Source organism: Oncorhynchus mykiss, chromosome 16, assembly GCF_057628025.1.
Source record: "Oncorhynchus mykiss isolate SJ-2025 chromosome 16, ASM5762802v1, whole genome shotgun sequence".
NCBI classification, from domain to species: Eukaryota; Metazoa; Chordata; class Actinopteri; order Salmoniformes; family Salmonidae; genus Oncorhynchus; species Oncorhynchus mykiss.
In genome coordinates, this window is record NC_143037.1 from 51372152 (window position 1) to 51389638 (window position 17487).

The 17487-nt window shown below is 41.8% G+C and overlaps 1 protein-coding gene across 1 annotated transcript in view; it reads right to left on the reverse strand.

The window, feature by feature from the left end:
- Positions 1–6255: 6255 nt before the first annotated feature.
- LOC110492177 (metabotropic glutamate receptor 4) overlaps positions 6256–17487 on the reverse strand; it is a 307909-nt gene continuing 296677 nt past the window's right edge. Inside the window, exons 10-11 of the mRNA XM_036947131.2 lie at positions 11283–11529; positions 6256–8565 (exon numbers count right to left, since the gene is read on the reverse strand). Coding sequence (XP_036803026.2) covers positions 8516–8565; positions 11283–11529 — 297 coding nt within the window. The 3' untranslated portion in view covers positions 6256–8515. The remainder of the gene's footprint in view (positions 8566–11282; positions 11530–17487) is intronic.

Sequence of the window (17487 nt, forward strand, 5' to 3'; positions counted from 1 at the left end):
TAACTAGCTACCCAAACGACAAAATACATGCTGTCTGGTACAGTTGAAAACGGGATTCATCTGTGAAGAGCACACTTCTCCAGCATGCCAGTGGCCATCAAATGTGAGCAGATGAGCTTCCCTAAGACGGTTTCTGACAGTTTGTGCATAACCTCTTCAGTTGTGCAAACCCACAGTTTCATCAACTGTCAGGATGGTTGGTCTCAGACGATCCCGCAGGTGAAGGAGACAGATGTGGAGGTCCTGGGCTGGCGTGGTTACACGTACTGCCAAATTCTCTGAAACTACATTGGAGGCGGCTTATGGTAGAAAAATTAACATTAAATGATCTGGCAACAGCTTTGGTGGACATTCCTGTTGTCTGCATGATAATCTGTGGCATTGTGTTATGTGACAAAACTGCACTTTTTAGAGTGGCCTTTTATTGTCCCCTGCACAAGGGGCACCTGTGTAATGATCCTGCTGTTTAATCACCTTCTTGATATGGCACACCTGTTAGGTGGATGGATTATCTTCGCAAAAGAGAAATACTCAATAACAGGGATATTAACATATTTGTTCACAGAGATAAGCTTTACCTGCGAATGGAAAATGTCTGGGATCTTATATTTCAGCTAATGAAACATGGGACCAACACGTTACCTGTTGCGTTTATATTTTTGTTTGGTGTTAGATGAATAGGGACTGTTCCTAATTCCACTTAAGTAATAACTCCATTATCATACCATTATAAAGCAATTTACAAAATCCTATGTATCAACAATAGGATTGTAATAATTTGTAATAATCACAAAGTTACCACACATGTATAAGAACTTAATGTCAAGTGTTAGTTTCAAGTGTGTGTGTCTGAGTGATGGCATGTGTGCTAAGGTGCAGAGAGTCAGTGCAGGTGGTCAGTCCAGTTCAAGTGTTCAGCAGTCTGATGGCTTGTAGATAAACTGTCTATGAGCCTGTTGGCATCAGACCTCAGGCTCCATTACCATATGGGAGTGAACAGCTTGTGGCTGGGGTGTGTGGGGTCCTTGATGATGCTGCCGGCATTCCTCAGGCACTGTTTCCAGTAGATGTTGTTGGTGAGTGCACGGTCCCAGTGATGTAATGTACCTAAGACCCGCTGGAGTGTCGTGGACGGAGCAATTCCCATACCAGGCCGTGATGCAACCGGTCAGGACGCTCTCGATTGTGCAGTGCTAGTATTTGGAGAGGACGTCTTACGGAGTAGAGAGCTGTTGCGCGCTCTTGACAAGCGTGGTGGTGTGATTATTTTTGAGATTATTCAAAGTAGCCACCCTTTGCCTTGATGACAGCTTTGCACACGCTTGGCATTCTCTCAACCAGCTTCATGAGGTAGTCACCTGGAATGCATTTCATTTGACAGGTGTGCCTTGTTAAATGGTAATTTGTGGAATTAATGCGTTTGAGCCAATCAGTTCTGCTGTGACAAGCTAGGGGTGGTATACAGAAGATAGCCATATTTGTTGAAAGAACAAGCAAAAACAGCTCAAATAAGAAACAGAAACGACAGTCGATCATTACTTTAAGACATTTTCAGTCAATCCGGAAAATTTCAAGAACTTTGAAAGTTTCTTCAAGTGCAGTCGTAAAAACCATCAAGCGCTATGATGAAACTGGCTCTCACGAGGACTGCCTCTGGAAAGTAAGACACATACCTCTGCTGCAGAGGATAAGTTCATTAGAGTTAACTGCACCTCAGAAATTGCAGCCCAAATAAATGCTTCACAGAGTTCAAGTAACAGACACAGCTCAACATCAACTGTTCAGAAGAGACTGTGTGAATCAACCTTTTGTGGTCAAATTGCTGCAAAGAAACCACTACTAAAGGACACCAGTAATAAGAAGAGACTTGCTTGGACAAAAAAACACGAGCAATGGACATTAGACCGTTAGAAAACTGTTATTTGGTCTGATGATTCCAAATTTGAGATTTTTGGTTCCAACCGCCGTGTCTTTGTGTAACGCAAAGTAGATGAGCGGATGTTGTCCGCATGTGCGGTTCCCACCGTGAAGCATGGAGGAGGAGGTGTGATGGTGTGGGGGTGTTTTGCTAGTGACACTGTCTGTGATTAATTTAGAATTCAATGCACACTTAACTAGCATGGCTACCACAGCATTCTGCAGTGCTACGCCATCCCATCTGGTTTGCCCTTAGTGGGACTATCATTTGTTTTTCAACAAGACAATGACCCAACACACCTCCACGCTGTGTAAGGGCTATTTGACCAGGAAGGAGAGTGATGGTAGTGCTGCATCAGATGACCTGGCCTCCACAATCACCCAAACTCAAACCAATTGAGATGGTTTAGGATGAGTTGGAGTGAAGGAAAAGCAGCCAACAAGTGCTCAACATATGTGGGAACTCCTTCAAGACTGTTGGAAAAGAATTCCAGGTGAAGCTGGTTGAGAGAATGCCAAGAGTGTGCAAAGCTGTCATCAAGGCAAAGGGTGGCTACTTTGAAGATTCTATCATCTAAAATATATTTTGATTTGTTTAACACTTTTTTGGTTACTACATGATTCCATATGTGTTATTTCATAGTTTTGATGTCTTCACTATTATTCTACAATGTAGAAAATAGTAAAAATAAAGAAAAACCTTTGAGTAGATGTGTCCAATCTTTTGACTGGTACTGTATATATGCCCAGCCTTTGATGTTATGAGACCTAAGACAATTGTCTCTAGTGTCTAATGGTAACTCCGCCAGTGCCTGTAGCCCGTCTTTTCAGCTTAACTTGAAGGTCCCCTTTTCCTTCCTCTTCATTGTCACCGGTGTTGCCTTTGGTCAGCAGCATCAGGTTAGCCTGCTGTGCAGGGAGCAAATGTAGTATTCCAGATCTGGGAGACTGAGATAAGTGTCTAGCTTCCAATTCATGATCCAGAGGTGTTTGACGGCCATGGGAAATTATTGCACAAACACTCTGAGCAAAAAAGTCATAATTAACCTAAGAACAGTCAAAAATAGCAAAGTTGAGCAGGAACCTGCAAGGCACATTCCCTCCTCAGCGCTGCTATCTCAACCATCTCTTACCAGGTTACCTTATGTCTCATTCCTTATGAAAATATATTTGTTAGTCATTTTGAAGCTGCAAAAGTGATTCCATGTCCCTCGTGTATTTAATTCTAGGCTATAAGATTCATATCTGAAAGCCTTCCAAACCATGTGCTTTTGATCATATATTTGGATTATTTCAACTAGCTGTTGTATTTTTTGGTTCTTCATCAAATGTTTGGCAGCGATTAAAACCTCTTTTGGGGCAGGTTGGACGGTAATGTCCCACCTGGTCAACATCCGGTGAAATTGCAGAGCGCGAAATTCAAAATACAAAGCTAGTAATATTAAACATTCATGAAAATACAAGTGTTATACACCATTCTTTAGCTTAGAATCTTGGTAATCAAACCGCTTTGTCCAATTTACAAAAGGCTTTCATGGCGAAAGCATAGTATTTGATCGTCTGAGGACAGCGCCTCGCCCACTTCCTGCATTAACATAAATTCATAATTTGTACAGGTGTCACAAAACTCAAAAATAGCGATAGAAAAAAAAAAAAAAAAAACATTAAACAATTTCTAAAGACTGTTGAGATCTAGTGGAAGCCATAGGAACTGCAATCTGGGTCCTAATTATTAGACTTTACCATAGAAAAGCATTGAAAAGTCCAATGACCTGAACAACAAAAAAAATCCTGGATGGATTGTCCTCGGGGTTTCGCCTGCCAAATCAGTTCTGTTATACCCACAGACAATATTTTAACAGTTTTAGAAACTTCAGAGTGTTGTCTATCCAATGTTACCAATTATATGCATATCCTAGCTTCAGTCATCCAAACTTCCGAATACTGCCACCTACCCCGAAGAAGTTACGTATTTTTTTGTTTTCAAAAATGTGCGTACAGTATATTCAAATACCTCCAAATATGATTTGGTTTTCTGAGACCTGTATTTAAATATCAAAGAAAATAATTACCTTTTAAATTAAACTCTATATAAGCTACATTTATCTACCTCGAGTATTTGAAAAGTTGGTATTTTCAAATAAACTACAAAATACAACTATTTTCTGCCAACGCTCTGCATTGGAGACATTCTCTTTTTGGGAAATATTTAATCAACGCAAAAGTTCATTTGATTTCCTTTGTGCTTCTCATCGTCTTCCCTGGAGCCCCATGTGTTAGCTGCTCAAGTGTTATATGCAGTTATGGCAGCACCACCAGATATGTTGGAGAATGCAGGCATTTTCTATTGGAGAATTTTGAAATTAGTGATTAACAACTGAGCTATTTTCATAGTCATTCCAATTCTTCTGATGTTTCATATATTTCTGTTTTTTCCCCCTCAGATATGGAGACCCACCAGAAGACCAATGATACAGTCTATTCATTGATCACTCTGAAGACACATTTAGAGGCTGAAACATATTTGCTATGGACAGGTGTTTTTGCCAGAGCTGCCTTTCATCGGCGCCATCACATAACCCTGACAGCTTTTATGGATGGAATTACGTCTTCCCACTTCTTGTTAGGCTGGGGAATCTACAGTATTGATCTGTAGCCGATCTGGTGTAAGATTAAGGGTTTAATTCAACACCCTTTGTTCTTATCCTTTATCTTTCAGTTCTCTGTATGTGTGAAACATTGTGTTGTCACTCATGATGCGTGATGGTGTCTGATTTCTATTCATGTTGTACTATACAGTAGCTGTTGTACTGTGGTCAAAAGAGCACGACTAAGAATGCTTAGCATTCACCATGTAGCAAAGCCCCAGCACTGGCTTGGCCTTGAGGAGCTCTACAGTCTTTCAGTAAATCCACCTCAATCCCTTCCACTTTTTCGTTTTCTATCTCTGGCAGATGGTAACATCCATTCATCTTTCTAGCAATCCCCCTGACAACATTTCCCTTGGCAGACCACATGGCTTTTATGATTCAACAGTGGAAATGACGATGTGCAATATTATGAGCGTTGCCAGTATCAGTATGTTGCAAAGGCTCAGATTTGGCCCTAGGCCATGCAAATGCCTGGATGGGATATGCTGTCTGATTTGAATGTGGAAATTCACCTTCACTTTTCCCTCAGGTGGCATCTTAGACATGCAGTAGTTAGAATTCCCTATCTGTTCCTTTAATACCAACAAGGATACACCATGTAAAAGAGATTCATTACTTTTTCTTTCTTTTCTATATGTCATATGAAAATGTATACAATATAGCTTCAGATATATTTTGTGTCGATGTTAGATAGGTTTAGGTCTGAGCCTCGTGTTTCGATACATGACAAAACAACACAACAGATGAAAACTACAACATGACAGATACAGCATGTGGTATACTGTATGTCATCACTCTCAGTTATAGAATAACACTTGCCTTAGCTGTTCTTTGACACTGAAGAGTGAGCACTGTCAGTGTCAATGTCTCCAGGCTATTATTTTCCTTAGCTTTTATGTAATTTTTTATTTATTTTTTAATCGCCTTACATTTTGTGATCTGCATATGTAAACTACTATTTATGGATTGGAACAGGATACAGTTCAGCTGAACAGGACTGTGTAGCTGAACTCTCTTACACTTAGTGCGAATTTATCTTGGTCTCACAAGTAAATATCAAGAATAATTAGGCAATGAAAACAATGGAATGAAATAACAGAGCTGGTGCAATGGATCTTGTTATTCTCCTGCCATTTTTACTAACATGATTAATCACCATCCCCGCTCGCAAAATCCTTCACTTCAGAATTTTCCACTTAGACTTGTTTTTCTGTAACAATTAATATTTTTGTGTGGGGTAGTGGGGGTTGTGGGAAAGTAGAGATCCTTCTCTCCACTCAAAGAACACTTTTGGAATTTGAATCAATTTTCAGGGATCTACAGTATGTCACATTTGACCACGTTGTCTATAATAGAAGTGACATCCCTTTAAACTGAAAAAAAAAGAGAAGGCTGGGGTTTTAATGGCTGACTGTGTTGGGCTACAGTAGGAGGTTAGCATTCCTGAACGCTGCAGGGGTGGTGCTAGTGCAAGCTTGTTGCCCCCCCCCCTGCCTGTGTATTGTCTTCACTACAGTACTGTACAGTATGTCCTGCAGATAGGGAATACTAATGATGATTTGTTCCATCTGGCTCAAGTAAAAAGCTCTCTCCACATCTCCTGGGCTCTATATCTCTATCTCTTGGACTCCAAGAGTACTATGATTTCCCCAGAGATGAGGTTATCAATAACATAGCAACAGTTCAGTTTTTTTGCAAAACAGTATTTTATTAGAAATATCTTGTATAAAAATTGACATGCTCTACACATTTTCATGTTTTCTATAGATAATTCATAAATATCCAGGCACTGTATTTTTTCAGTTTTGTTTTGTTTTTGTTCTTTTTTAATAGGTCAGTACATAAAGCAGACATGATCAATCCATTTTTAATAACGTACATTAACTTGCCATTCAGCACTTACACACTCTATTTTGCAACACGGACATAGTGTTGGAAAAAATGAGATGAATTGGAGGCTTAAAGCAGTAAATCATCATATTCACAAACACAAAACAATCAGACAACACTATCTTTAAACAATGAAAAATACAAACATTTTATTTTGCTGCAACATCTGGGATCTTTGTTGAAGCAGAGAGCTGAGAATCATAAATTAACAGACGGGGTTGTCCTCTCTCCAATCTTATTTATAAACTTTTTTTTTTTTTTTTTTTTTACAGTAGTTTTCGTTCTGGAGCTTATTGGATCATTTCTCCAATGGCTATTCACATCATGATATGAATGGCTGTGACACAGCATCTTGCCAATCTATTTCTTACTATATTAAGTGACTGGCTTTGATACTATAACATTAATTGCGAGTACATTTCCAGAAATGGAATGATGAAATTAGACTAAAAACACAGTATGACTAACAACATTGCATCCAGGACACAATACAGAAGGAGATGAGAGCTGTGTTTGTTGTTATTTTTACACAGTGGTTTCCTCTGTTGACCTGGCAGGGATAGGCTTACTCTTAAAGCTAATTCACTTGTGGATTTGGAGCGACTTCCTCTCTCTGAGTAACATGAAAGCAACAAGCGCTTTTACTGAAATCACAGGTGCCTGGCAAAAGATTCAATAACATAACGAAGTATGGTGAACACTGCTGATGTTCCAAAGAGTGTGTTTTGTACCATTACCTAACATGCCAATAAATGCCTATATGTTATGTTAGACATTTCTGGTACAGATTCCAAATTCTTCACATGTTGAGATGGAACTTCTGAAATTCTAATGGAACAAGGCCATGAAAGGATCATCTTACATGTAAAGATGCCAGGTTGGATGCAGTGAAGCATTGCCCTTCAGCTGTCTATGGGCTGTAGTGTTGAGGCTGTATTTCACAGAAAAATAGGATGTGGAGTACATACAATGCTTTTACTTGTTAGCTAATTCTTATGGCTGTTTCTCGTATTTTTTATCTTCCGTTCATCTGCAAAAAAGTACCATGTGTGTAATAGTCCACAATGATAACGCCACTGGGACTGTTGAACCGCAATCCTCTCACATGTTGCATTCCATAGATTTTGACAACACAGCACGGTACATATTATGCTCCCACAGGCATGCTCTAGGACTGTACACAAGGACCATAAAGATGGTGTCAGATATGGTATAGCCATCATCTGGGAAAACCCACTGATATATTAATGTACTGTCCACGATGGTAAGGAAACATTTACTGGACCCATGCTGTAACAATGAATATTCCAATGTTGGAAAGTTGCATATTTGTTTTCTCTGTTTCACAACTATGACCTTCATTAAAATGATGACAACATAATGTAAATGCTACAGAGCCTGAGGGTTAATATTCTGTTTTTTGGGGGCTTGAACGAAGACAAACCCACAGCAATACCATGCTTTTTCATCTGCTTATACATACTTCTTTTGACAGATTGGTCTTATTGACAAATTAGATATTGTGTTCAGCCTTTCACCCTCATTGGAAAGGACAGAGAAGAAGGGGAAGCAAATAATTGCACATTACCACTGGTAGAGAGAGATACAACACCGCTGCACACAGAGAGAAAACTCAATTCACTACAGAACAGGGAGTTTGTCAGGGAGTTAGCCAGGGAGTTCATCAGACAAAACACCAGAAGAGAAAAGCTGTTCTATAAACTCCAGAAGGAAAACACTGACTTAATTTGGAAATGTGACTGTCTGATGTCTCTGTGACATGTCACAAAGGGGATGGGGAGACATCACTGTCATATCTGCCTGAAATCTGCACCTCCCCGCCCCACTAGGAGCCTCCCCACTGCTTTTGTTTGGCATTGAATATCCTTGCATTGACTGGTCCTCTTGAAAATAGTGACACCCGTTCAATAAGTTGAATGATTATTCTCCTTTCTCCCCATGTCCCACTGCTTTTGCATCTTGGTGCTCCAGTTCTGGTGTTCGTTCATTCCACACGCAGGTCGTAGCTTCTGAGCCGGGTCTCCACTGTCTGTTTCTTAGATGGCATGGTTACTGTAGCTGATGTATGTCTGCTTGGAGGCCAATGCTGTGAATAGGGTCATGAGAGAGGAAGAGAAAGAAAAGAGAGAAAGGAAAAGATGTGGATGAAGATGTTGGCAATTCATTAAAGGCTAATTTAACCATCTGTGAGGGGCTCATCTTCCAGTCCATTAAGGTGATTGCTTGCACAGGTTCTATTTATGCATGACTTTATCAGACCCAAGTGTCACCAGGGAGTACAGGTGGAACTAACAGTGAAAGAGGGTAATTGATATGAATAGCAAGCAGTGAGTAAAATGTTCATGTTTTGTGGTTAGTATTAAAATAATGATTTCACTTCCTGAGAAATGTGTTGCCAACTGTAACTTGCACGTAAATGCAGATTTCCTTGATCTGATGCAAAGTCGGGCAGAGCAGGGTACAGATGTGGCTGCGGCTAGTAACACAACTAATATTGGATTCCTTATCAGGATGCTATTGTAACATGTCTCCACATGGATATATATATAGTCCTGGAAGGGACTATAAAATACAAATTGTAACCAGTAATTGCAACTTCACCTATAAGTGAAGACTATTTCATAGTAAAGTACCCTTTGCAGCTGTTAGTTAGTTTAACAAACAGTATACAGTAGTATGTGATGTAATAGTAGTATACAGTAGTATGTGATGTAATAGTACTCATTCAAATGCAAGGCTCCGTAATTACATACAGATCTCTCTGCACCAATGAAAGCATGCCGCGGCACCATGTCGATAGACATAACACCATTGAAGAAAAGCATAGAGCTTTCGGATTGGCTTTGGTGTCACAGCCATGAACAGACAATCCAGGGGAGACGGCCTTAGGGCATAACAGCCATCAGTGGACTGAGAGACCAGTGCTGGCAGTGTCCTAACATGCTGTGACCCAACATTACCATATGTCTCTACCTGCCATACACACACACATTTATGTATGTGTGTACGTATGGTGTGTCCTCTCTAAATATCACCGTCATCAGCTTGCTCGTTCTGCAGTGTAATCGCCACACAAATCTGACAATCTTGTCCACAACAGCATTCACTGATTGGGTGAGTCAGAGCGGATAAATCTGAGCGCCGACTGCTGACAGCTTGGGTGGTTGGAGGGCAACGGTACTGGAGGGAAGGGATGTATAGTGGGGGTGGGGGAAGGGGGGGGGGCATACCCTCCATTCCACCCAGAACCTCTCCCAGAGCAGCACTGATAAATGAGCCTTATTTAAATATTTATGCGCTCCGAGGCCAAGATAAAAAATAGATGGTCCAGAAAGAATTGGAGCTGGCAGATCCATCTGTCTTTGCCCTCCTACCCCTCTTATTGTTGTTTTACAGCAATTACAGAACATTCCTCAGTTTGTCAACATGGGAAACAAATTACAGGGGACGCGCGGCTATCACTTGTCCCCCGCATTCAGCCCAGAGTGGTGTCATCTCCCCGCATCGGCTGCCATCAGGCTGTTACCACGCTCTCAGGCCATTTGCAGTACAACACGCCAACATTGTCTACCGACATCAACGTCTGTGTGTCAAGGGTGTGTATGTGAGCATGAGAACTGTCTGACACAATCTAAGGTGCTATAGCTGTGGGTGAGTTTTAGTGCAAACATAGCTTAGGCAGGCATAGGATCCAACTGAACATTAGCACAAAGTAAATGGGGTAAAACGTGGTCAGTGATAGAGGCAAGTTGATAGAGGCTCTCCATCCGTTACCTGTGTGTCTAAAGTCTCTCACAGGGATCCCCTCCCTCATCACAGTCTGACACACAAGCACAAAGAGCAGCTGTTATTGGGCCAGAGGGGTCATAGTATAGGTGTCAAACTGTGACGTTGGGGAAGCATCTCTCATGGGGGCTAAAATCCTTTTTTCCATTTCCATTGTCTCCTTGTAGCATTCTCTGTGACAATCCCCATATTGAAAGTTTACATAAACACAAACATGACACATGGCCACATCTCCTGCTTCCTACACATTCAGAGAAAGTGCAACTGGATATTTCAAATAGCACTATAATCAAGAATTCCAAACATGTTCACAACATTGGCTTTGGTTCTCCAAAGGTGATTGGAATATTTACTGATCATGCATTAGATACAGGGAAACATCATTCTGCATGGATGAATGAGTGTGACTATCCATAAATCTAATTATTTCCCCATGATTTGCAATACATGTTTTTACAATTATGGCATTTGCTCATTCCGCCCACGGCAGCTGTGTTACTGTCGGATGGAGCTGAAGTGCTGGAGCAATAATCCTGACTGCTATTGCACCAATGAAATGGCTGGAGGCTGGAGAGCTAATACACCTGGCCAGCTCTACGGTATGATGCCTGAATATGAAGCCTTTCCTATCGATCCACATCACCCCGTTCTGCTCTTTATGTCCTGCTTGCAGACAGTACCACGTTTTAGAGCATCAGCCAATGCTTAATGCCACATGGGTTGGCAGGGGAAAAAATGCCTTTCCAATTCCCTGCATCCTGAAAATAACACCAGCTAATTTCCCAAAGCTGTTGAGGTGTAAAATAACAATGAAATCAATTAAGTTTACATAAAAGCGAGGATTGTTTTTCATTTTTATAGCCCAATAATTTCCCCTCGAAATTGCTCAATGACTTTAAGGCATAAACTCAAGGACAGAGTGCTGTAATAACTAAACATGTGTCCTTATTTTCTCTCTCCTCTCTGATCTCTATTCCCCTCTTGCTCCATCCCTAACCCAAGGCCCTTGGTGCTAACCTTGTGTCTCCAGGCTTTCACACAGCTCAGACTTGGCTTCTCCATTGGGCCGGAGGCCGCCCTTAGTGGGGAACTTGTTGGACATGGTGGCCGCGGTGACCACAGCCTTGAGGCTGCGCTTGCGCTTGGGCACATTCTGCTCCGGGTGGAAGAGGACCACGTAGACCTTGGGCATGTAGAGCATCCCCAGAGACACAGAGGCACTCAGGCTCACGGAAATGGTCAGAGTCGTGGTCTGGATGTACATCTGTGGAGGAGAGGAGGGAGATGGAGAAGAAAAAGAGAAACATTGTTATAAGGTAAGACAGAAATGATCCAGTTTCAGAGAGTAAGACGAGGGTAGCCTACTCAAGATATAGTTCCCCACGACAGCATTGACCTTTGGCTTTGTGAGAGTACATTCTAGTACTAGTTATACATTGTTTATGCAAGACTACAACAAAAACAACTCTACTTAGACATGTACGAGTGCACTTAAGTATCCTAGTAGATATTCCAGTAATATCAAAGCCCCACCATCAGATGTGATAACACACATGGAGTGGACACATGCAAACTGTTCTGTTTTCAAGTGCTCTTTGCATGATTCATCAACTCCTGTTTGTGTTTTTATTGGTGTGTTTATTTGTTTGTTTATGATATGTGACTAATGGAGGAGGACTCGCAATGAGTGACTGTACTACAGATGTCTTGCCCTCGGTCCCGGGCTGCGGTAGAGGGGTTAGAATCGACTCAGTGTAAAGACAGCTGTGACTCACAGCTGTGCACAGAAAACGTGACAACATGCAAAGATCAAGGAGAGACATCTTGAGACAATCAATACAATGCCTAAGAGTGTGCCCAAGAGTGATTTTTCCTTATAAATTATATAATATTCTCAATGGAATTAAATGAAATGTGGCAAAAGGTCGCAAAGTTCAAGGGGGCCGAATACTTTTGCAAGGCACTGTATCAGTGGTGACAGTGTTTCCTATCTTCAGTGCAGTGGGCAGCTGGGAGGAGGTGTTCTTATTCTCCATGGGCTTTACAGTGTCCCAGAACTTTTTTGAGTTAGTGTTGCAGGAAATTTCAGCTTGAAAAAGCTAACCTTGGCTTTTCTAACTGCCTGTGTATATTGGTTTCTAGCTTCCCTGAAAAGCTGCATATCACGGGGGATGTTCAATGCTAATGCAGAACGCCATAGGACGTTTTTGTGTTGGTTAAGGGCAGTCAGGTCTGGGGAGAACCAAGGGCTATATCTGTTCCTGGTTCTACATTTCTTGAATGGGGCATGCTTATTTAAGATGGTTAGGAAGGCATTTAAAAAAAACAGGCATCCTCTACTGACGGGATGAGATCAATATCCTTCCAGGATACCCCGGCCAGGTCGATTAGAAAGGCCTGCTTGCTGAAGTGTTTCAGGGAGCGTTTGACAGTGATGAGTGGAGGTCATTTGACCGCTGACCCATTACGGATGCAGGCAATGAGGCAGTGATCGCTGAGATCTTGGTTGAAGACCACAGAGGTGTATTTAGAGGGCACGTTGGTTAGATAGTAAGCCTGCAGACTTCTGTCCATCTCTGCAGTAGATTGCAACATCGCCCCCTTTGGCAGTTCTATCTTGTCTGAAAATGTTGTAGTTAGGGATGAAAATGTCAGAATTTTTGGTGGTCTTCCTAAACCAGGATTCAGACATAGCTAGAACATCCGGGTTGGCAGAGTGTGCTAAAGCAGTGAATAAAACAAATTTAGGGAGGAGGCTTCTAATGTTAACATGCATGAAACCAAGGCTATTACGGTTACAGAAGTCATCAAAAGAGAGCGCCTGGGGAATAGGAGTGGAGCTAGGCACTGCAGGGCCTGGATTCACCTCTACATCACCAGAGGAAAAGAGGAGGAGGGTACGGCTAAAAGCAATGAGAATTGGTCGTCTAGAACGCCTGGAACAGAGAGTAAAAAGAGGTTTCTGGGGGCGATGAAATAGCTTCAAGGTATAATGTACAGACAAAGGTATGGTAGGATGTGAATACAGTGGAGGTTAACCTAGGTATTGAGTGATGATGAGAGAGATATTGTCTCTAGAAACATCATTGAAACCAGGAGATGTCATTGCATGTGTGGGTGGTGGAACTAATAGGTTGGATAAAGTATAGTGAGCAGGACTATAGGCTCTACAGTGAAATAAGCCAATAAAACCTAACCAGAACAGCAATGGACAAGGCATATTGACATTAAGGAGAGGCATGCTTAGTCAAGTAATCAAAAGGGTCCAGTGAGTAGTGAGGTTGGTTGGGGTCACGGCGATTCAGACAACTAGCCGGGCCATCGGTAGCAAGCTAGCATAGGATGGAGGTCTGTTTTTAGCCACCTCGTGCGTTTCCGTCAGTAGGATTAGTGGGGTTCTGTGTGGTAGAGGGGATGAATCCAATTCGCAAAAAAATAGATATAGTTATAGAGGCCCAAGAAAAAAAAGAAAGAAATTGCCCGATAGATCTATTCAGATAGCAGCCGATAAGACAGCTAACGATAAACGGACCGCAGATGGGCGTTCAGGTAACGTCGCGACGGAGGAGCCACCTGGATAACTGCCTTGGGCAGATAATGTCGGTAGTCCAGTTGTCAGTTGTTTGCTCTGGGATCAAGATAAGCCAATAGTCACAACTAGCTAGCTGCGAGATCCAGGTGTAAATGTCCAGAGCTTGCGGTTGAAATCCTGGGACATGAAGAGAAAATAGGTCCGGTATGTTCCGGTCCGAGCCAAGCCGTAGAAAACTGGGAAAAGATTTTCGAGATAAAGGATAGCTGATGACCACAAACCGTGGTTAGCTGAATACTAACGAATTAGCCAGTAAAGAAGCTAACTAGCTTCTGGATAGCTTCTGACTAGCTTCTGGTTAGCTTCTGGTTAGCTTCTGGCTAGCTTCTGGCTAGCTTCTGGTTAGCTTCTGGATAGCTTCTGGCTAGCTTCTGGTTAGCTTCTATGGAGGATTTCAGATTTGAGGTAAATAATACTTTCTTTTTTTTAATATAAATTGGTGAGGCGGGTTGCAGGAGAGTGTTTTGAAGTTGAGTTTATGGAAAATAAAAATTAAATAAATAAATAAATATATATAAAAAGGTATGCGAAGAAAGTTAGATCATATAGGTCATCTGGTTGCATTGTTAGACTGTACGGCTGATTCAGTATGGTAGTAGAAAACAACATCATCAATAAAAAAGCACTGTGTCTGTAAAAAATAAAGAAGATAATATGTTGAAGATTGGAAGATTGTGATCAGATAAATGTACTCTCTGTGGTGAACATATATCACGGCTATCCTCTTACAAAACTGAAAAATACTTTTTGTTAACAACTTTTTATTTGGAACATAATTCCATCTCCCTTTGGGATAGGGTTGCTGAGCTATTCCGAGACTGATGAAAGAAGTGAGAAGGGTGTAAATTGGAAACACAGCTCCCAGCCACCTCCCTAACAGATTTGCCTGAGGTGGAGACTGACATTACATTTGCAGACATCATGAGTGACTGAGCAGTATGGCAACAGGGAATAACCCGACAGGTCCTCTGTCATGAGAATGTCAACAGCTATAACTAATCTAACAATAGTTATAGTGGTGCTTTGGCACCTCTAACTTCAGTCAGCCAATAATATAAATTTAAAGAGGTTGTGCTGCCTGCCATATGTCCCAAAGACTCAACAAAATAAAATAATGTATTACTGAATCATAACATGTTCTGTATGCAGTATATGAAGCCCCTAAAGAAACGTTGGTTGAGAAGAAAGGATGCCTGAGCAAAGTAAGAGCGATAGGGGGACTGAGGGGGAGTATGTAATCTCCTGAGAAGATTACACACGTCCCTGAGTGAGCCCGGCACAATATTGCTGCCTCTCCGGAGTACAGGGTGGAGTACCTCTGTGAGGGGGGCCAGGACCCCTGTCCCCGTCCATCGGCCTCATCCAGATAGATTCGCCTTGACAAACTGATACGATCGCCAATGTGCCTCATGCCACAGCAGGAAAACGGTGCTCGATAGACAGACTCCAGCATGCAAAGCCATTATTTCTGTTCTAGGAGCAGAAAAACCTTTCTCTCCGAAGTGATTAGGCATCAAATCTGTGCTCCCTCCAGCCAGCTGCTATTTCAGCCCCTGCCTTTCATTCCAGAGTTTGAGGTGCTAAAGGTAACTACATTCACATCGTAGTATAGGTTTAAATTACCAAAATATGAGCACCCTATTATCCTTAGAAATACCTTAGAAACAAAAGCCTTATCGTTTAAGATGATCAAATGATGCATATTTGTATGGAATTGCCAGACCTGGTTGGAGTTGGGGCTGCAGCACTTGGATTGCAGGGTTGGATCAATCAAACATAATGGACTGTCTCCAGCCGTGCCTCGTGTTGACTGCAGCTACAGTACCATCCAAATGGTCCTATCCCTGGCCCAGTGCATGCTGGCGCCTTTGTCAGTGGAAGGCAGACATTGCCAGGGACCGTTAAGTGAGATGGGGGCAGCCTCATGAAACAGGTCCTCGGTTTGAGCAGCCACGATTACACTCCCGCCCATCCACAGTCCTACCTCTAACTTCTCTGCATTATCCCACGTGCCAGAAATGTATCTGGGTTCCTAATATCACGCAGCGTCTCCAAACAGATGAAAACATCAGAACATTAATGTATTAATAAGATTAGCTGCATCCAGGAATGGTTATTTCTGCATTTTTTTATTTCTGTATTCCCATTGGCTGAGGTTTGTTAATTGCAGCAAAAATGCTTGAGATGTTAGTCATTACTTATTGTCGTTTGCAATGGTTGGAAGCCAGCATAAGCTTCCTTTGAAGTAAGACCAGATAAGGGATATATTTAAGGCTGTTTTGTGCTTTAAATGAGCATGTGTCATCTGCTTCCACAGTACAGTACAGAACATACTGTATTACACCTCTTTCCATTTTTGCTGCAGTGCTTCCCTATTTATAAAACTTTGAAGAAACCATTGGATAGACCTTAAAGATGTTTTTTTTATTTAAAGAATTCGTTATATTATTTGCTTTTTAAGCTTTATGTCATGTGTATGGCCATAGCAATGTAAACCCATGCTCTCCATTGTCTCTACATAGAAGTTAAACATCCCAGATTGGCAGAGCATGGCATATCGTCATGCATGATTAGCACTGTCCTGACAACCCTGCCAATCAGCTGCATTGTCCTCCTTATCAAACACAGAGGAGAGATTGGTGCTGTGCCACCCTCCTTTCAACCAGGAGACAATGACACAATTAACAGAGCCCTATCGCTACCTGCCAGTCTACTGCTGCCACCCACAATCTCCTAGGCTGACTCTACTCCTGCTGCCAGTCAAGCAGGAGCAGGGGCGAACTGGTCATCTAGCATTTTGTGCAAATGCCAGATGGGCTGGTCCATTTTTAGCCCAGTGGGCCTGTCTAATCTTTTTTTTTGCGCAAAATGTTAATGGGTTGGTGTGGGAGCCTCAAGCGGAAAACAAAGGGCTGGTATGGGGGCCTCAAGGGGAAAAAAGGACCGGTGTGGGGGCCTCAAGGGGAAAAAAAGACCGGTGTGGGGGCCTATGGTGTGGGGGCCTCAAGGGGGAAAAAATGAACAAGAGCCTTCTTATGTAACAAGACTCCTTCCATTTGATTGCAAGGTGATTCAATTAGAGCTAATTGTTCACAGGATTCAGAACTTATCTTTATAACAAAAACATCCACAGCAGGGGATCCAAAAGATATTTGCTATTTTTTTCTGTAGTTTTTACTCTGAGTTCCTGGAGAGTTTGGCACTTCATATCCTCAAAAGATTGCCTTAAAATGTTAAAGGGAAGCAATGTATCCCTAATGTACATTGTACACACTAACCAGAACTAATAAAAGGCAGGCTAGCATTTTTCCTAGTTAAATAACAAATACAAATAAATAAAAATGTGCATCTCGTTCTGGAGGCAGCTCTGGTGAGTGGTCACTAGCTGGCACAGCCACAAAATCATAAAATCTGATTTTAAACCTAACTCTAACCACACTGCTTTACCTAATGCCTAACCCGAACTTTAAATTAAGACCAAAAAGAAAAAAAATACAGCAAATTCTGACTTTGCGGATGGCCTATCTAGCGGATATCCCTCAGTTCTGCCTCCAGGGCAATATTCATGACAATAAATGTCAACCTGCCAATATAACACAAACATGCTGCCAGTGCTAACTTCTGTGGGTG